The sequence below is a fragment of the Sander lucioperca genome, chromosome 10 (genome assembly GCF_008315115.2).
Source record: "Sander lucioperca isolate FBNREF2018 chromosome 10, SLUC_FBN_1.2, whole genome shotgun sequence".
Lineage (NCBI taxonomy): Eukaryota > Metazoa > Chordata > Actinopteri > Perciformes > Percidae > Sander > Sander lucioperca.
The window spans coordinates 15,444,060-15,465,264 of NC_050182.1; the positions used below are offsets into that span (position 1 = coordinate 15,444,060).

The 21,205-nt window shown below is 40.8% G+C and overlaps 1 protein-coding gene across 5 annotated transcripts; it reads left to right on the top strand.

Annotated features, from left to right (window-relative positions):
• Positions 1 to 1,430: 1,430 nt before the first annotated feature.
• On the top strand, positions 1,431 to 19,512 carry LOC116060580 (upstream stimulatory factor 2). Of its 5 annotated transcripts, none has more exons than XM_031314244.2 (11): positions 1,431 to 1,685; positions 2,178 to 2,218; positions 2,908 to 3,014; positions 4,707 to 4,775; positions 5,944 to 6,097; positions 9,844 to 9,931; positions 13,631 to 13,669; positions 15,626 to 15,684; positions 16,152 to 16,246; positions 16,331 to 16,459; positions 17,360 to 19,512. In XM_031314244.2, exons 1-11 carry the CDS (start codon positions 1,651 to 1,653, stop codon positions 17,447 to 17,449), a joined length of 906 nt encoding a protein of 301 aa, XP_031170104.1. In that variant the 5' UTR covers positions 1,431 to 1,650; the 3' UTR covers positions 17,450 to 19,512. The 5 variants fall into 5 exon arrangements, with proteins under 5 accessions (XP_031170104.1, XP_035862109.1, XP_031170095.1 ...); XM_036006216.1 differs by having other exon boundaries at positions 2,917 to 3,014; positions 4,707 to 4,829; XM_031314226.2 differs by having other exon boundaries at positions 1,432 to 1,685; positions 4,707 to 4,829.
• The last annotated feature ends 1,693 nt before the right edge of the window (positions 19,513 to 21,205 follow it).

Genomic DNA, 21,205 nt, shown 5'->3' on the forward strand with positions numbered 1-21,205 from the left:
ATTCAAGGCAAGCCCTTACACGTTTCTTTTATTATCCATCCATCCATCCATCCATCCATCTTCGTCCGCTTATCCGGTCTCGGGTCGCGGGGGCAGCAGCTCCAGCAGGGGACCCCAAACTTCCCTTTCCCGAGCCACATTAACCAGCTCCGACTGGGGGTCCCGAGGCGTCCCCAGGTCAGGTTGGAGATATAATCCATCCACCTAGTCCTAGGTCTTCCCCGAGGCCTCCTCCCATGATGGCCTCATGATTACTAGATTATAATTTCAAATTAGGGAGAGAGCAATATTAATCAGAATAGTTTATGTTTCATTTAAAGCCTTACATAATATAACAACAAAAGGGTTGACAAAACATTAGAAACACACTTTACATTTCAACACCACAACAAACAACAGCCTCTAACATGACCATAATGTTGAATCAATACCTTTCAGGCTTCCCCAGTCAAAGGTTGTCAAAACGGGACAGTATAACTTGTGGTTGTTGTATTGGACTGTATTAGTTTTAGCTGTAGGACTACTGGTGTGGGTGAAGTGAGTGTATGTTGTTAAGTCAAAATCCCTTAGCAAAACCACCGCTAAAGCACCACGAATACTGCAGTGTATTTTGAAGAATGGCTGGAGAGTTGGATGAATAAACTTAATAACTTCAAAAATAAACTTATAAAGCGTTTGACAAGTGATGGTGAAAGAGTATTAAAAATTAACTAAAATAAACAGAAGACAAATGCTGGGATGTAGGACGCTGCATTTTGCAAGGACACAAGACTGTTCTAAGTGTTATTCTCTGGGGATCAATAATGTTTATGTGTCATAGCCTATACACGTTTCAGAACATGCTTGTTCAAACGTCGGACAGACCAGTTACTTTTTATCCGTTAAAGATACGTTTGATAGGCCTATACTCTCAGGACTATTCAGATTTTTTGTTGCTCTGTTTTTGTCCACAGGTGACCAACATCCCAGATATGAATTTGGCTGTAATGACTAGGCCTAGACTTGTCAAATCAGGACTATTCCAGAGAGGTTAAATATTTTTACACTTGTGAAAGATTTATTTTATGTGAAAATGCAATACATGAAGAATCCCCTGGTCTTGATATAATAAAAAAAAAAGCGAAATCTCCTTTTTTGCATATTCATGTCAAACACGTGAAAACAATAATCTGTGAAATATGTGAAATATCCTATTTTTGCACATACACAAAGAGAATAAAGCTTTCACAAATCTCAAAGTGGATTTCAGACAGCTTTAATGCTTTACCTAAAATGTCTAAAACGCTACACTAAGTGGTGCAAAAAAAAAAAAACTGAGGACCATTCTTTCAGCAATGTAATTTATGTTTCCCTTAACCCTAACTGCCGAATCGGAAGCTGCGAATCGTTGCTTCATATACAGTATGTACAGTTGCTTTGAACGCGTTAAATCGTCCATCCTGCGCCAGCTGATGGAGTCGGCTCGGGTCACCCAGCAGTCACCATAGGCAGTCACCCAGCGGCAGCAGCGGTCTCCATTTTAACTTCGACACCGAGCCATACCTCACGTGTCCTGGGCTGTCTCTCTCACATGACCCGAGTGTTTGTTCCCGTGATCAGCACTTCCATCTCCGTCTGTGACACCGAATATCACTTTTTATTATAACCCTGATGGATATGCTTGAACAGAGTCTGGACAGCGCAAGGTAATCGAGAGTCGGCCAAAATGGCTAACTGGGACAAGCTAGCTACAACATGCTATTTCGGATAGCTAGTTTACGACGCCAACTAAGGCCTGACCTAAAACTGTTGTTAAAACGAATTCAAGCTAAAGACTACAGTTAAGTTAGAAAGAGAAGTGGAAGACTTTGCAAGCTGGATAGCAATGTCCAGTTGTGAAAAACATGATCATGGTTAGCTAATAACAGTAACGTTACAATAGCTACGTTAGCTTAGGTTAGGCATTACAACACAAACGAGTGTGTTATCAGCCACTGTACGTTAGGTAACCTGAGGACAGTAGCAATGTTGTGTTTTTACATTGCGATTGTGCTGTTGGTTGACTGGCGTCATGCACAAGTTTGTCATCAGCTAAAGCAAAGTTGAGGGTCAGTAATTATATTTATTTTATCCAGAATACTCACGAACGCTGGTTGCGTTGAAACTGAGTTAACCTTATTTGCTTTTCGGGTTTGCAGCCAAGAAAAGCAAGAAGAAGAGGTTGTCCAGACATCTGAAGGTAAGTATGTAACGTTGTCTATTAAGCTGTCATTGACATCTGGCACCTGCGCACTATATTTTGTATGACAAATAATAGCCGAAAGTATTCAATTCAATTGAAATGTATTTATAGAAGGTATCTCAGGACACTTTAGAGATAGAGTAGGTCTGGACCGCACTCTATAATTTACATAGACCCAACAATTCTTGCAAGAGCATTCGGTGCGACAGCTGCGAGGAAAAACTTCCTTTTAACAGACAGAGACATGGACAGAACCTGGGTCTAGGTGGGCGGCCATCTGCCTCAATCAGTTGCGGGTAGACAGAGATTAAGAGAGAAATATACTGTATGTAATTTATATAAATCAATCTTAATGTTGTCATGATCTTGTTTGACAAATTGTATTTTGATGCTTAGGCAACATTGTTATTGAGACCCAATACCAGTAAAGTCCCTTTTAATTGAAAATTGGAGAGAGAGAGAGAGAGAGAGAGAGAGAGAGAGATGCCCAGCAACTTCATTAATACCTATGTATAATGAGATGTGTGCAAACATGTAGCATTTATTTCCTTTTCTTTGTAAACAGCAACATGCAGTGGTACATATTGTTTTCGGCAGCTGAACTCAGGGCTTGATAGATGTCTTTATTAGTTTTGGTTCTTTTCCATTCTCACAACTGGCTTTTTCTGTCCTCTTTCCCCCCTGAGACGGAACAGGAGAAGAGCAGACAGCTGTTACAATAGCCAGTGTTCAGCAGGCTGCAGCATTTGGTGACCACAACATACAATATCAGTTCCGCACTGAGGGTGGTCAGGTAAGTTACTAATGGCAATAACAGATCTGTTCAGCACTCATAACAGAAAACGGAACACTTCAGAATTATTGCCAGGTCAAATAAACGACGGTTTGTGCAGAGATGACATAATTAGCAACCGACAGAGCTTCACATTACATATTGATGTATGTGGTTGAATGGATTTAGTTGCATGCAAAGCGCCACATGACAGTGGTAGTAGATCATGTGATATTCAGTAAACAACTTTCCTCCCCACATGGATGTACTGTTTGCGATTTAGGCCTAGTCATACTGGGTGTTAGTGCTGTCACCTCCCAGTGAGAAGTTCCTCCCATGAACAGTCCTTTTTGTGTAAGGTTTTCCTGTTATGTTGCTGTGTTTTTCTATGAACACATCAGCTTCTTCCTCTATTCCAAAGATAAGTCAGGAGGATAGCAGCTTCTAAATTACCTGAAGAGTGTGTGTGTGTGTGTGTGTGTGTGTGTGTGTGTGTGTGTGTGTGTGTGTGTGTGTGTGTGTGTGTGTGTGTGTGTGTGTGTGTGTGTGTGGGTGTGGGTGTGTGGGTGTGTGTGTGGTGTGTGTGTAGTCCCATGATTGATTGGTGACTTTTGTCAAGAGTGTCTCTTGCTGTCCACTAATGTGGTATTCACATGGTTCCCACGGGTCCTTGAAATCCTTGAAAGTTTGTGAATTTTAGGGGGGGAGGAGATCAGTTTTTGAATATAGACATGGGTCATTGAAAGTACTTGAATTTATAGATTTTCTGCAAAATATAAATACAAGTTCTATATATTGTTTTGCTGTGCTGTGTTAGGGAAGTGACCACACAGTCTGCCCCCACTGTACCACAGCACAATTCAGAAGTGTTATTCTCTCTCTTTTTTAAATTATTTTGTTTTTAAGCTTCTATGAAGCCTGCTAGTTTTATTATAAAAATGACCAGAGTTGGAACAATAAGTAACCTTGATCTATGTTTCAAACTAAGGCATGTTGGGTCATTGAATTAGAGAAAATTGGCCCAGGAAAGTCCTTAAAAAGTCCATGACTTTGATGTTTAAGAAGGTGTGAGAGCCTTGTATTCACTCCAGCGGTGGTCAGTGATGGACAATAGGACAGTGATGCAAAAAAAAAAATATATTTTGATTGGTATATATGAAATTGTGTGATATTGAAGTTGGTTTGTCCTTATTGGGATAATTTACACCGGAGGGTATTAAGTCAGTGATCCATGTGGCTCATTTGGGGTAAACAAGGCTAGGGTGAGAGATCATGTGATTGCAGTCTGGTCTGGGATTGGCATGGGGCCGCTGTCACATGTCAGTCAGGAGGAGAGTCACATGATGGAGGGATACAAATACTGATTCTTGGAACAAGAGAACTCACTTTCTTGACTTTTTTTTTTTTTTTAAATTGAATCAGGCACATTCTGAAGCATAAGCAAATCGAGAAGGATACAATATGCTTATGCTTCAGAATGTGCCTAAAGTGAGATCAATGCACTACTGCGATAAGGGCTGTAGGGTCACATACTAGGCTCGGCTGAATGGAAGCAATAGATATGCTAAACAAATCTACAAGTCAGGTAAGGCTTTGATTTGGACACAGTATGCATGTTAAAGGGACTGTAGTAAATTATATAAAAAAACAATTGTTTGCTCACTTTGTTTTCCTCTCATTCTCTCTTTCATTCTCTCTCTCTCCCCCTTGCAGGTGACGTACCGTGTTGTTCAGGTGACTGACCACCAGCACCTCGAGGGAAGAGACGATGGGGGAGGAGCGGTGAGTGTTGTCTCTACAGCCGCCTTCACTGGGGCTCCTCAGGCTGTGGCTCAGGTACCAACATCTCCCCCTTTTTTATTGATCGAAGATAACCCACTGGTAATATGGGCTGTTTTTAAAGACTAACTGCACGCTTTAGTCTTCAAGTAATGCCACGATCTTTAAAAGGGAAACACCACCTAAACTAATAACTTCAATATATTATTTCTATGGTTGAGAAAAGTGTAATCAATATTTGTAACTACATGTCCTCTCTCTCAGCTTGGAGCTGCTCCACAGACAATGAATGGGAGACTGATTTTGTAGACCCACAGAAGATTTTTTTTTTTTTTTTCCATACTTAAATGAGCTGTATTCTATTGTAGTGTTCTCAGGTCTAAAACAGTGTCATCTATAACATCTTTCCCAATTCATTGTCTATGAAGGAGTTCCAGTCTTTATACTTGATTACATCACAAATTGAGAGTTTCAGCACTCTAGTTTTGGGATTTGGGAGAGAGTCGTTCATGCTTTACTAATATTTTCGGACTGTCTTAGACCATAGGAATAACATATATACATTTTGAAAACGGGTTTAGTTCCCCTTTAAGGAGGCTGGCGACATTTTTACCTTTTTATCATTCAAACAGTCTGCCTTAAGAAATGAAAACCAACGATGAATTAATCCTGCTAACAAGTATTGCCTCTGTAGACACGTCCTGATGTCGCTTGCTTGTGCCATAAAACCCAATGTTGTCCAGACATGAAAGAGACATATCATTATACAGGATGACATATTCCTTCTTTGTCATTAAAGTTGCAGGAGTGAGTAATTCCTCTGAGCTACTCATGGAGATTAAAAATGCAGTTGCATAAGTGTTTCAGAATAAGGCACGATGGCAAATTCAAAAACATACAATGTTCCTTGCAAGAGCAGATCAGATTTGTTTTCATTTGCAGTACACTGATGTCTTTACTGACCTTGCTGGTATCTCTGCTAACAAGATCACTGCTGCTTCTTTTTCCTCCCTTAATCCCAGCTGTCAAACTACACTGCGTCTTGCTTGGGGGTCTAGAGGGGATACCAGTATTGAGTCTGACAAAGACCGAGGTGTATGTTTACCTGCAGTGACTGCTCCATTGCTACTTGTTCAAGCCTCGCCTCTGTCTCTCTCTTATCTGTCAAAAGGCTGTGATCCAAAACCCTTTCAGTAATGGAGGAAGCCCAGCAGGAGAGGCGGTGGGAGGGGAGACGCGCTTCGCTTACTTCCCCGCAACTGCGGTGAGCGACGGGACTGTGTCTGTGCAGGCCGCCACGGACCCTACACTAACACAGGCAGGGGGTGAGTCAGTTCTCACACTCAATTTGGCTTGAAGCTTACGGCAGTGTCACTGAAAATAATGGCTAAATTAGCCCCATAGCAAACAGGTGTTTTGAGTACCGTAATGAGAGAACAACAGTCCTTTTTTCAGTAGTTGTAAATAAACCAAGAGCCCCGCAGCCTTGGCTGATGTGAAAGAAAGTAGGGCTATATAAAGAACTCTAGATTATAAATTAGGTTGCCCTTTTGTCATTGAAATATGATTTCTGAAAAAGGTAGACATAGAGTTTCCCTCCAACAGTGCCTCAGCATTTAAAAAAGGTTAATTAGATTCTCTACACTAAGGTTTTATTGACTTTTGAACAATAAAAAGATGTGTGCTTCATGTCACATGTCCACCCACTCTGCTGCTCTTCCTCTTTACTGCCATATCTCATCTTCTGGCTTCTGTGTCCTTGCGGTTTCATTGTGGTGATCCAGACGAGGCTTGTGGACTGTCTGAGAGGGTGGGCAGGGTTTGGTCGGCCTGTAGAGCAGGATGTAGCCCCCTGGCTCTGTTAAACACAACCAGCATCTGTTTGTTCTGGCATACTGTTGCCTAGACAGTGTTTATGGGAGGACCTTGTAATTAATCACCCTGTGATTCTGCTGGTGTCTCTGCTTTCTGCCGCACTGTTGGCCCAGACTGGTGCTCTGCACAGGCAAGAAACCGAGACCTGTACCTGCATCTGGAGACCCAGTTTAATCCACTCTTGTATTTTAGTTATTCCTTTTTGAAAGAGAGTCATGCTTGTGGCCATAACGAACGTACGTGAGTCTAGTGCTTCAACAACGTTTGTTTTCATTATCGATTAATCTGCTGATTATTTTCTTGGTTAATCCTTTGGTTTACAAAATGTTAAAAAAACGTAATTAATATGCTTGTTTTGTCCGACCAACAACAGAAGCCATAGATATGCAATTTACTCTCATATATGACCAAAAACAGCAGCAAATCCTCTCATTTGAGAAGCTGAAACCAGAGAATATTTGGCATTTTTGCTTGAAAAATAACAAACGATTAATGAATCATCAAAATAGTTAATTAGTCAATTGACAGAAAAATAATCTACTCATCATTGCAGCTCTAGTAGTAGAGCTGGCCACAAAACAAATGTAGCTTATATAGGCTAATAAACAGTTGTACTCACATGCTTGTGGCAGTAACGCTACACACATTTTATTCATGTACCAGCACATGACACTACACTATTTCATAGTAGTACACCATCTACCCTGCCTTTTTAAGGTATTAAGCCCATCTTTCATCTTTCCCAGCTGAACAATACAGGTTAGTCATATATATAAAAGAACAATACGCAGGCACTTGTGTGTTGTACTTGCATCACATGACACAAATTCAGAGAAGTCTGTAAAGTACAAGGTAGAGACAATATAATCTGCGAGTCGGGCAGGCTAGACGCTCTGCTTCTGAGACGCTCCCGGTGTGGTCTGGCACGTGGTGGAGGACGGAAGAAAACCGGAACTCAGCACAGACGTGCACAGTGGAAAATCGGGGTAACACCCTTAAGGCCATTTAGCAGTGTCAATTGACACGCCTCAATTATACTTTTATAGCAGCACAAAACCACAAAACAGAGCGCGCTTGCTGCTTGTTGTGTTTTTTCTTTCGGGTGTTGTGAGTGGCTGCCTGGTGATGCCACAGAAAGGGAAGAAGACCATGAGGTTTTTTGCTGTGGGTAACAGCTGAAGCCAGGGCCTTGTAGGAGGAAGTGGGCAGCTTTCTTTTCTGTGAGCCTGTGGCATGCCTGCAAGCTTTTGCTGCGCGGCTCATTTTGACAGCTGCCGGGTTGAAACAGACGGCAGAAGCGCTGCAAAGTGCAGCCCGCTTCCCTTCGGTGCCCATGTTAACCATAGACTGTATATAAATATGATGTTAACCATTTGGGCTGTTTAGGGATTGGCGCATGCTCCGCGGTGGGCTCGTGGTTTATTTTCTGGTCTATTGTCTCTGTGAGCTGCGAGTGAATCGGGAAAGAAAACACACTTATAATCTATTCTAAAAGATATAAATATATTATATAGGATATAAATGGTCAGATTCTGCACTTTTGCTTTTCACTTTGACACCAAATCCTCCTCCATCGTCTCGTCAAGTGATGAGTTAAATCTGACTCCTGCTACTCTGTGCTGCAACGCTGCTGCGGTATGGAGTAGAGCAGACCTTTTCACTGGGCAGCGGATACACAAAAGTGAACTAAATGGGTTTTATTTCTATTAAAAAGGCAAAACGACTGTGGGGGCGGCGGGCAAGAAATGTAATCGGTGTATGCTCCTAGGGCAAGTCTACTGTACACCCAGTTTTCACAAAATGAGGTCATAGAAATTAAGGAGCAAAATGGAGAGAAAATGCCAAAGAGCTGCTGATTGGTCGAAGGAGTTCTGCATGATACCTTCTTTATATAGCCGTGGCCGGAGGCATTAGGTTTTCGGGTTGTGCATCCCTCCGTCCTCGTGAACGTGATATCTCAGGAACGCCTTCAGGGAATTTTTGAAAATGTGGCACAAGCATCCACTTGGTCTCAAGGATGACCTGATTTGATTTGTTGAGGTCAAGGTCACTGTGACCTCACAAAACATATTTTGGCTATAACTCAAGAATTCGCACACTAGTTATGACAAAATGTCACACAAATGGCTAATAGGATAAAATGATGACATTTTATATCCCAAAGGTCAGCTTAATTGTGACAGTTCTAATGTCTACAAAAGCACTTTTCTGCCCATTATTCAACACCGTAACTTAGGAACCGAAGGGGAGACATTAGGTCGGATACTGAACTTGTGTGGATGTGGGTGTGGGTGTGTGAAGCATCCACGTTGTAGGCTTTGTAGCTTCTTTGCAGCAACGGTCATATTTTAAGCATTGTCTACATTCATGGCTACAACTTTGTGTTCTGTCCTGTTCCTCTGGTAGTCCACCAGAAGCTCATCGGTTCTGCTGATATTGAGCTTCAGGTGATTGTCGTTGCACCATGTGACGGAGCTCTCTATCAGTCCTCTGTAAAAATAGTCTGTAAGTGAGCACGGCATGTTTCTCACTGGAATTTAGTCACTGAAAACTTAACTGGTTGCCACTTGGCAGAGGCATAAAAACATGACGCGGTAATTCTAGTTTTAAAGAGGTATTAAGTACAGGCTGAAAATATTTTATATATGTTATGTTTTCCCCCCAGATCTTGGGATGATGGCTAGATTTTTAGTATTTCAAAATAATATGTCAAAAAGTTAAATGTCCTGTTATCTGGTGCTACTGGGCATGTTTTTTTTTTTTTGAACAAGCTGAGGCGTTTGTATCTTACAGGCCTCATAGCAAAGCTGAAAGGGATGGCTCCTGTATGCTCTACAGTGGAGTATGTGCATTTTCCTCTCAAAAATGTATATTTATGTATATTATATATATATTGTATATGTATATTGTAGGTTTTAGTTGTGAATGTCTCGGCATTCGGCAGCCTTGCCGTTTTTTTTCTGTCTACATGTTGATTTTACATTAGAGGGGTCCAGCAGTGCTGTTTATTCCTAATAAGTGTCGTTTTGTGTCCATGAGGATTTGGGGTGTGATGAGCTTTTTTTTTTTTTTTACAAAGTAACGGCTCATAGTTGTGAGATTTCATTAGAGCAACCTGAGTCAGTCTTTAATGCCCTGATGCCCTTCTGTCTTCTTTTTCCTCATCGCTAACTGATGACTGCCATGCCTTCCACAGGTCAGTTTTATGTGATGATGACCCCCCCTGATGTCATTCAGACAGGCACCCAGCGAACCATCGCCCCACGCACACAGTCCTACGCTGCGTGAGTATCAGCCCTATCTGTTGCTGTCAGCATTGCAGACAGCATTGATATTGCATTCTGAGATGCAGCTATTTCTGATAACAAGCCGCTGGTCAGTTCTTGTAAAACACTTTTGTTATCTTCCATGGAAATGCCACTTGAAATAGACCATTTGATGGTTTTAGCAGACAAGTTGTGAATTGCTTAAAGTGAACTAGTGTTCAGAGCTGCCATTCACAGCAATTAATTACATTTAATTTCAGGTATGACCTTTTTTGTCATGGCTTTAACCCTTTATTGCAAGAGTTACACACATTTAAATCAACATTCGCACATATTGAGTGAACAAAGCATGCTGAATTTACGTAAATCTAGTCAAGTGGGTTTTATTGTCATTTCAACCATATACACTGTATATAGTGCACACACACTATAGACTATACATAAAGTGCAATTACTACTTAAAGTAGAGCATTTAAGACAGACAAGGGACAGGACAGACAACAGACAACAAAAGACTTAAGTCTTAAGTAGTCTATAAGTAGACTTGTAACAGAGCAATGATTGTTATGAGTTAGGTTCACCGTGAGGTGAAGGTAGAATATATAGAATTTAGCAGCAGAGAGAAAAAAAGTGCTATCTAATCTAAATGCTAAGAGCAAGAGGCTGGCGGAAGTGGAGGGAGTTAAAAGCTGGTAAACGTGCAGGGATTTGGTGTTTAGCAGAGCTGTATGCAGAGAGAAAGAGCACCCAAACCTGTTTGACTATAGGACAACTTCCCCAGCTTTTTGAACTACCATAAGGCTCAGTTTATGCTGCAACATGAAATGTGACTGTAGTTGCTGTCTTCACGTTTTACAACACACTGTGTTGTTGTGTCTAACGTCTCTCTCCTGAGTGTGCTGGGAAGGTTGTTTTTATACCATGGATCTTTATTTTATTTGACCACATCCTGGCTTTTATCCTTCTCCAAAATCTCTGTATGTTGTTTATCCCTAAAATTCACAACATGCATCATTTTAATCACACATCAAAAGACTCTCTCCAACTGTTAGCCACATGCTGGCGATTGCCATGATTAAGATAATCAGCAGTCTCATGTGAGCAAAGAAGACAAACTGAGTTATCATTTTCATGGCATGATACCAGCCTTGTTCTGGCCTGCTACGGATACTTGTATAGAAAAAGAATTCTACCCAGCTTTATTTGTGGGTGCTGATGGCGCAGTGGATATGACACATGCCTTTGGTGTGGGAGACCGGGGTTCGAATCCCACTGCGATACATCAACCAATGTGTCCCTGAGCAAGACACTTAACCCCTAGTTGCTCCAGACTAACCTCTGACATATATAGCAATTGTAAGTCGCTTTGGATAAAAGCGTCAGCTAAATGACATGTAATGTAATGTAATTTCAGATTCAGAGTTCACTTGAGTGCCAAAAGCACACAAAACTTGAGCATATAGTGCTGATGAACGTCATTTTCTTTAAGGTCCTTGTTTGGTAATAACCAAAGCACAGCAATTTGCTCATTTGGTCACCCAAAATGAACACATGACCATTTATTGAATTTAATTAGCACTGACCGAAGTGAAAATTCCCCCCCCCCCCAGGCTTATTCTTAGCCTTCAACACGTGAAACGTCATTATAGTTATTTAGCTTGAGCACCTACAGTACTGTGCAAAGGTTTTAGGCAGGTATGAATAAATGCTGTAAACTAAGAATGCTTTAAAAAATGGAAGTGTTAATAGTTTATTTTCATCAAATAACAAAATGCAGTGAATAAGAGAAGAGAAATCTAAATCAAATCAATATTTGGTGTGGCCACCCTTTGCCTTCAAGACCGCATCAATTCTTCTAGGTACACTCGCACAACGTTTTTGAAGGAACTCGGCAGGTAGGTTGTTCCAAACATCTTGGAGAACTAACCACAGATCTTCTGTGGATGTAGGCTTCCTCAAATCCTTCTGTCTCTTCATGTTATCCCAGACAGACTCGATGATGTTGAGATCAGGGCTCTGTGGGGGCCATGCCATCACTTCCAGGACTTCTTGTTCTTCTTTACGCTGCAGATAGTTCTTAATGACCTCGGCTGTATGTTTGAGGTCGTTGTCCTGCTGCAGAATAAATGTGGGGCCAATCATACGCCTCCCTGATGGTATTGCATAATAGATAAGTATCTGCCTGTATTTCTCAGCATTGAGGACACCACTGACCAAATCTCCAACTCCATTTGCAAAAATGCAGCCCCAAACATGCAAGGAACCTCCACCATGCTTCATTGTTGCCTGCAGACACTCATTATTGTACCGCTCTACAGCCCTTCGGCGAACAACCTGCCTTCTGCTACAGCCAAATATTTAAAATTTTGACTCATCAGTCCAGAGCACCTGCTGCCATTTTTCTGCACCCCAGTTCCTATGTTTTCGTGCATAGTTGAGTCACTTGGCCTTGTTTCTATGTCGGAGGTATGGCTTTTTGGCTGCAACTCTTCCATGAAGACCACTTCTGGCCTGACTTCTCCGGACAGTAGATGGATGTACCAGGATCAAACTGGTTTCTGCCAGTTCTGAGCTGATGGCACTGCTGGACATCTTCCGATTTCGAAGGGAAATAAGCTTGATGTGTTTTTCATCTGCTGCACTAAGTTTCCTTGGCCGACCACTGCGTCTACGATCCTCAACGTTGCCTGTTTCTTTGTGCTTTTTCAAAAGAGCTTGAACAGCACATCTTGAAACACCAGTCTGCTTTGAAATATTTGTCTGGGAGAGACCTTGCTGATGCAGTATAACTACCTATATGCTATAATTGGTTGATCATACACCTGACTACAATCCTACAAAATCCCTGACTTTTTGCCTATAAGTAAGTATAAATAAGTACCTATAAGAATTGATGCTGGTTCGAAGGCAAAAGGGTAGTAACACCAAATATTGATGTGATTTAGATTTTTCTTTTGTTCGCTCACTTTGCATTTTGTAAAATTGATAAAAATAAACAATCATTATTTATATTTTTAAAAGCATTCTTAGTGTACAGCATTTTGTCACACCTGCCTAAGACTTTTGCACAGTACTGTATATGGAGTGAATACCAGTTGTTTTAGGACACAATATATTAACAGTGGTTGCTCTAGGTAGCACATAAGCTCCGGGTTATCTCCTCTTTATGATAGTTATTTAGACGCACACACACACACGAACAGAAGACAAACACCACACTATTAACTGTCTCTGCCTTTCATTTATCATTTGTCAGTTTGGGTAAAACAGTATAAGGTGTGACAACAAGAATGTTGACTGCTTCTGTGATTCTGTGAAAACTTTAAATTTCTCAAAGATTTAGGCTCCTTTGCTGCGGTGCAGCATTACGTAAAGTTGTAGATCCGCCTTAAATTTGGCAGCAGCTCTGCCGCTTTTGATGTTGCTTGATATTCACAGCGTACAACCGACTGCTTTCCAGTCAAGAGTAAAGGACAAGCTTTGTTGCGGTGTACGTCTGCATTGCCATGTGTTGAAATACAAAGTGAATTGTTTTTTTCATCTCTCACAATGCCTATCTGCAATATGTTTATTTTTATTTCCTGTTACATGAATACTTTATGATGATGACACAAGCCTCAGAGTTATATATTTAGGTGCAAACTAATTAACAGTGACATTATCGTTGACGTGTGAGTAAAATGAATGAAAATTTCCCACCCTATCTGCCGTTCGCAGAGATGAAAACGAGCTGCTGCAGCATGAAGGTTTAAACTGGTGAGGACAGTTTGCACATTTCTCTCACACACTTTTGTTTTTGTTTGTTTGTTTTTTTTTACAGCAAATGAACCAATCAAATTAGATCACAAGAAGAGAGAAGAAGCACACAAACCTCTGCCCTCCTCCCCTCTCTGCCATTCCCCTCCCCTCCCATAAGTCCCCGGTGATTCTTCCTTCTCTTGATATGTAAGACACAGATGTAGCGTTCTTTATAGTGCTGACCCCGATCTATTGTGGTTAGTTGTGCTGGTGGCAAACTTGTTTCTCCATTAGGACTTAAAAAAAATGATGTCATTGTTCTCTATCTGGAAACAAATGGCTTGTTCCACACTTTTATTTTAGTATCATTTTTCATCCTCTGTTGTAGTTGTTTGAGTTTTGTTCTCATTTAGCCTAGTTTCAAATAAGTTACAGTATTTGAGGGTTTTCTTATGAGCTCATACAAGGTGTATTTTTTTCTGCAGATGTGACAGGAATACTGGGACAAATGAAGCCAATGAAAACCATGTGTTGTCAATCTCTTCTACATAATTGTTAGCACAGAAGCGGTTAATGGCCATTAAGGCTCATCTTTGTTCATATCATCCATTGAGAGAATATCAAGCCCAAGCTGCAGTCACTTGTATCTCAATGTACACTTAACTGACTCGTTGGCCCTGGCTTGGTGTAATACTGCAACCTAATGATATGGGAGAGCAGAAGGAGTGCCAATTGCATTTTCTCTTTCAAGGATCAATATACGACTACACAAATGTAGTCCTCATCTACACCCATGCTTTAAATTATATTGATAAAGCACTTCAGTAGTGGGGGGGTCATTTCCTGGATTTCTCTGGCAACAATAATTCTCAGGAGCACTGATATGATGTGTGCCTCTGTAACTTGTTAAAAAGCAAGAAAAAAAAGACGTTCCTGTAGGCCTGTGCATTTAGTTATTCATACAGTCATTTATTTATTTTTTGTTACACTCTGCCTAAGAGTACTGTTGGACTGAATCCATTATACCAAATAATTATACGGCTGAAATCCCATTAAGATGTGTTGAGATACAAGAGAGACTGCAGTTTGGCTTTGCTGACATATCTCAAACAGAGATATCTGCCGTCGAGTTGTGTTGATGGGTCACAAATTCACTGCTGTAGAATAAAGATGTGTCTTAGAAGGACAGACAATGAGCAAGAATGACCTTACAGGACATTATTCACTTTGCGCAACGGGTAAGCAGAAATGCAGCCAATAAAGTATAGTTACATTATTGTTCTTCAAGATTGTCTTTAGCAAAGAAAGCATGTTTCTGCACTGAGTGAAGTATTAATCATCTTCCATTAGTGAGACAGAAACATGGTTGAGATATTCAGTAGGCCACCGATATGTATTGTATGTGTAATTGGCTTGGTCATACTGTAGTGGGTGGTTTGATAATTCTTCCTGTCACGTCTCAGGGACGTAATTAACAGAATACCTGAGGGGGGACCCAGACAAGAGACAGTTGTGTCATTAGCCGCAAGCCCAGACTCCCAATAGACAGCATCTGTTTTTTTAGTGTTGTAATTTAACAGCATAATAAAGCAGAGAGCTCCCTTCGGGCCACACCTGCGAAGAGGACAGCCAACCAGAATAAGAAGGTTGGATGGCTCTCAGTATTCCAGTCAAAGCAGCACAGCTTCGGGGCATCAGGGCGGCAAATGCAGCCTCATGTGGCTGTGCATCTTTCAGTATTCCTACCAAAGGCACTACACAACTTCAGTGGCTCCTTTTGAAATAGCACACTTGTAGGGGCAAAGGCTGGGATTACAAAAGGCTTGGATTTATAGATAACAGTGAAGAATAGTTTTCAATGGTCACAGGATTAGGTGAATTTGGGGGGATTGGATTTGTTCCTGATTGTAGGGTAGCAAGAGATGGGAGATATTGTATCATGTTGAAAGTGTTTTATTTCCTGTCTGTCTGCAGGAAAATGGATGGGCCGCGAACGCCGAGAGATGAAAGGAGAAGAGCGCAACATAATGAAGGTGGGTAATTAGCTATGATTGTGGCTTTTGATTTCATCAGACAGTGCAGTGCGGTGCCTAAATAGAGCATTTTTTTGTCGAAAGGAAATCACCCTGCCCTGTCAAAATATTCTATTAAGAAAAGATAGCATAGGTTTACGGACGGGCCACAAGAGGGTGATGTTGAGCTGTCAAAGTCTGGCAGTATTTGGCACCCATAGTGCAACCACTAAAATGACAAGATGTAGGAAATAAAAGCCTGGTTCTTAAAACCAGAATTACCACTGATCTCTCAATCTAAAAAAAGAAAAGAAAAAAGAATCAGGAAACACTGCTTGTATTTATATATATATATATATATATATATATATATATATATATATATATATATATATATATATATATATATATATATATATATATATATATATATTGTATAGTTTTTTTTTAATTTTTATTTAACCTGTTTCTATTTAACATTCCATCAGTTGAAAGGCGGCGAAGAGACAAGATCAACAACTGGATCGTCACGCTTTCCAAGATCATCCCAGACTGTAATATGGACAGCACCAAGACTGGCGCAGTAAGCACTTCACTCTGCACTGCTGCTAACCTTTCACTGACATTTCGGTTTTCAGATGGTCACCAATCATCTCTGTCCTTTTAGAGCAAAGGAGGCATCCTGTCTAAAGCTTGTGACTACATCCGCGAGCTGAGGCAAAGCAACCAGCGGCTGCAGGAGAGTCTGAAGGAAGTGGAGAGGATACAAGTGGACAATGAGTTGTGCAGGCAGCAGGTATGAACGTCAGTGTCTGCTGTTGACTACAAATATTGGCATCAATGACATTTCTCGGATTTAAATAATGGGTAAAGAAGGTCTATGAATGATAATGTCAGAATCTCCGTTTGAGGTGGTTGGCTGTAGCAGATAAATAAAGTCACATAATAAGGTAGCCGCAGTGGGCTGCATATGTGTCTGTGAAGATTGCCACTGCATTGAATCAATTTGTTTGCTTTGGAGTGCATTGCAACTTCTTTTTTACTTAAGTCTCAGAAGCATGAAATCCACCTTGCCCCATATGCATCTTCATTTCTCCAAAACAGACCCCCCCCGAGAGACTTCAGGCTGTGTAGCTGATCATCACAGCCTGACAAAGAGGATCAAAAGAGTTTGCGCTTATATAATGAGAAGTGTTACCTGAAATCAGCGCTTTGAGAGACTGCGGGAATAGTAGACACAGGGGTTGTGTGAGAACTAACTGCATGCTAATGCACTCAAAGTATTGTGAAATATTGGAGCTCTGAGGCTGCCACATGTCCCCATTGAATCCCAGGTCTGCGAGGCTCTCGGCAATATATTCTTATTCTGATGCTCAAAGCTCAATATCCTTTCCCCAGTCCCTCAGTGGGGAGGCAGAGACTTCGGGATTCACCCAAGGGAAATGTAGCCAAGTTGACATACCTCAAGATTTGATTTGATGCTGTAGGTTTTGGACAGGGGTTTCTTTGCAAAGAGCTGCACATACCACTCTTTAATACCAGGGATTGAATAGCCCTGTGTGTACATTACACACAGCCAGCACTCTCAGTCTTCAAACGAAAAAAAGTTTGGTCTGTAAACTTGGAGCTATATTTTGCTGTCACAGGGATGGAGATGTTGATAATGAGATTTTTTTTTTTTTTCTCTCTTCTTAAGATTGAAGAGCTGAAGAATGAGAATGCTTTGCTCCGAGCGCAACTCCAGCAGCACGGCATTGAGATGGTTGGAGAGACACCGCCGCAGTGAAGCAGAGACAGAAAGAACAGGGAGTGGCACCACCACCGCTCAGACATCCAACCGACACGTTGGAAAAGAAGGCGAGATGATGGAGGAGTTGTGAAGAATCACTTTCTTTTTAGTGAACGCATCCTTCCCTGAGCTCCCAGGTGGCGAACCCCTTAACTGGCGAAATTGTGGCTGTACTTGACTGTTTCAATCCTATTGAGATAACCACCCGTTACAACTCAGTAGAAATGTGCTCCAAGAAAAGCTGCCCACTCACCACCATCAGAGTGCTTTACTAGCACTATGAAAGAGAACCTCTGCTGAACTCATCCCTTGTTTTATATTTATGTAGCCTCACTCATGGACTATGATGTTTTGTCATTTAATTTTGTTTCCTGTCAGTGAATTTATTCCTCCTCCTCCCCCCCACAAAAAAATTATTGGTTTGGACTTTAGTTTGTGCTTTCATTCTGTTTGTGTTTTTGAGTTCTGTATTAATATGTTGTTTTTAGCTACTTTAATTTATTAGTCCGCTTGCTGACCCAAGCCTTGTTGGAGACCAGTTACATTGAAGTCCATGCACCCCAGAGAACCAGATTGACTTTTAAGTGAGAAAACAGGAAAGTATGCAAACCATTGTGATTCTACAGACAGAAATAATGTTAAACACGCAGCCTACCTGTACCCAAAGACAAACAAGGAGCAGTGCTGGCCGATGCGTCTGAGCTGATTTTTGTAAATTGGATTTCTCGTGTGTTAATACAGATGTTACAGAATGTTAGAGCAGATTATCTCTGGGAGCAAACAATCAATAACTCATTAAATTCATGCTGACCCTTTGTCATAATAATTACCATGAAGTGTGTGCAATCTTGGAGCTTCATTTGAAAGAAATGGTGGTATACTTGAATGGTTGGGCATTCGCTTAACGAGAAAAATAACTCCAAAGTCAACAAATCACTTGTGAAGTTCCAACTCTTCAAATGCTATTTAATTACAAATTGAAATGTACAAGTGTGGAACATGAAGACGATTAACAAACCCAGCGCTCTGGATTGTGGACTGGAGAGGGGTGCGGTGCAAATTCCAACTTTTGCCAAACTATACATAGATACTGTGGGTTTTATTTTCATCTTTTGTTCATGTGTGATTTACCGGTGTCTCAATATGTGTAAGAATAATCCCCCACACGTTTCATTTCAAGCTGTTTGCTCTATTTTGGTATTGCAACACTTCAAATGCAGCTCAACGCACAAGGGAGGAGGTACCCTGGAGAGCGGCACTCAAGACTCTGCTCACTACGGAAAAGGAGTACCCAGAAATTCTGTGTTGCACTTTTAGTTGAGCGCAACTCCGTTCTCCACGAAATGAAGGAATAATTTGGAAGTAGGAAAACTTTGAAATGCTCACATATTTCTCCAACCACTCAGGCAAACAATAAGTACACTGTAATGGTTGTACAAACAGAAAAACAAGCCAATATTAACATTGTTGATGATTGTGTGAATGAATCTACATGATGTATTTTTGTTCTGCTCTGGGCCATGTGAGTGAAAGTAGAAGAGAGATATCAAGCTTCGGAGCCACTTATTAGAGCATGATTGCTTCTCCTTGTGTCAACAGCTCAGGATCCAGCAAAGCAAAACCAACACTCAGACCCCTGGCAAAATCAGGCAGACTATCACATTTTAATATCTCAGACTCTGCAAGTTAACAGCTTGTGCTTTGGAAGTGCTGTTCTGCTACTACTGCTAGATTCAAACCTGAAATGGATAGTGCAAGTGTCTGATCTATCAAACGAGGCTCCTAGCCAAAGTTGAATGATAGATGTTTTGCAGTAGAATTTTTTTTTACACCTCAGTGAGAGCAGAGAATATGAATGTGATGACATGAATAATGCTTTGGAAGATGGATGTTCTCAAATGAAAGGTCACTTGTGGCCAATTCTTTTTTCTTATTTGAAATGGCAAAAGAAAGGAAAAAAAAAAAAAAAAAGCCTCTTTTTCTCTGTAACTGTTCTCAGGTTAGATTTTAAGACATCTTTTCTAAGAAAATGGTGGAAAATAAAACTAGCTTTTAACCTTTACGGACTTTGGTTGTGGTTCATTGTCCTTCTACAGGTCTTGGACATATACACACATCCATTCTTTATCTTTGTGAAGTTGGTTTTCAGTCCATCGTGTTTGTCCATTAGTTAGTTAGCAGAATATCTTAAACATAATAGATTTGAATCACTGGCTTTGGCTACCAACTCGTGAACTGTGGCATGTAAAATCACAATCCATATTTTGCTTGCTCTCTCAGTTTTAGACAAATTCTTCAGGAGTCATCACCCGTTGTTTTTTTACAACTCTACTACACATTTCATTAAATGTTTATCATATTTGGTACATAGTATATTATAGCCCCTAAAAAAATGTGATTTCAAATCTAAGGGGTTTCTTTTTCATTCCCTTAAATGTTTGTGATCATTTTTAATTTTCAACAATCAAAGTTAAAGTTGGGGGGGGAAAAGTTATTGTCCATTAAGATTTATTAATCAAAAGTTTAGCAAGTCTGCTTCATCAGGACTGTGTGTGTGTGTGTGTGTGTGTGTGTGTGTGTGTGTGTTTTGACTAGATTTGATTAACAGTGCTGGCAACATAAGCAAACAATCCACCCAAGTCTCATCAGAGTTTGATTCAAATATTGCCAAATCCTGATTGTTGTAAAGATGTACATGACATCACCTTTTCCAGTGGATAAGAACACAGATGAAAACACAAATACAGAAATATGTCAAAACAACCACAAATTGTTGTTCATGCAGGACTGCATCCCTCATTGTGAGAAACTGATCGAGAAAATAGGACCACAAAATTAGTGTGGCCTATTTAAGACTGCTATACTGTCTATACTTGCACTTGAACAAATTTAGGTTAACACATCTACTACATCTCCTGGAGAAAAAAATGATGAGGGTTTGACCAACAGCAACATGATAAATTTAAGTGGCCGCAAAACAAGGGTCCTGAGTCTTGATTTACACAATTTACCATTGTACCAAGCTCCAATACTCCTGGACATGGTAGGAAGGTTTATTCTCTAAAAATGCTCAGCCAAACAGGATTCACTATATTGTATGTTAATGCAGTTCCAGATGTAACATTTTTAAGACATCCTCTGTTTTTAAAATAACAAATTCTGGAGGATTATGCTTCTTTGGAAAAAAGAAAAAAAGCTCTCTGCATACACTTTAGTTCATCCAATCGATTGATCAACACACTGGTAGAATTGAAACCAGTAAGTAGTTAGAACACACAGAGGGCACCTTGGGTGAGAGAGATCAATGGTGGATACAAGGCGCATCTAAGCCCTCAGTAAGATTGAGTTCGACTTTGCAGGTCAAGGCATCATTCAGCTGTTCTTAAAGAAGGAGCAGCCGTGATTTGGATAATCTCTTAAGTGCAGGCTGGGATGCTGCACACGCCCAAACAGGAAGATTATTTATAATTTACAGACTCATTATCAGTATTAATTAGGCTGACACTGTGTGTTAAATTTGCCTCGGTTTTGTCTTGCCGACCTCCTCCAGTGTCTCCAGGCTTGTCAGCTGCCATTCAAACACACACACACACACACACACACACACACACACACACACACAGCCAGCCAGGCAGGCGTCTATGTGTCCCTGTCTCTGTTTGAAGTGGCTGATCTCTGATCCCACGTAGCTCTCTGATTGGGACATACTACTCCCTGTCTGTCTGTCTGCCTCTTTCACCCCAAACCTGTAAA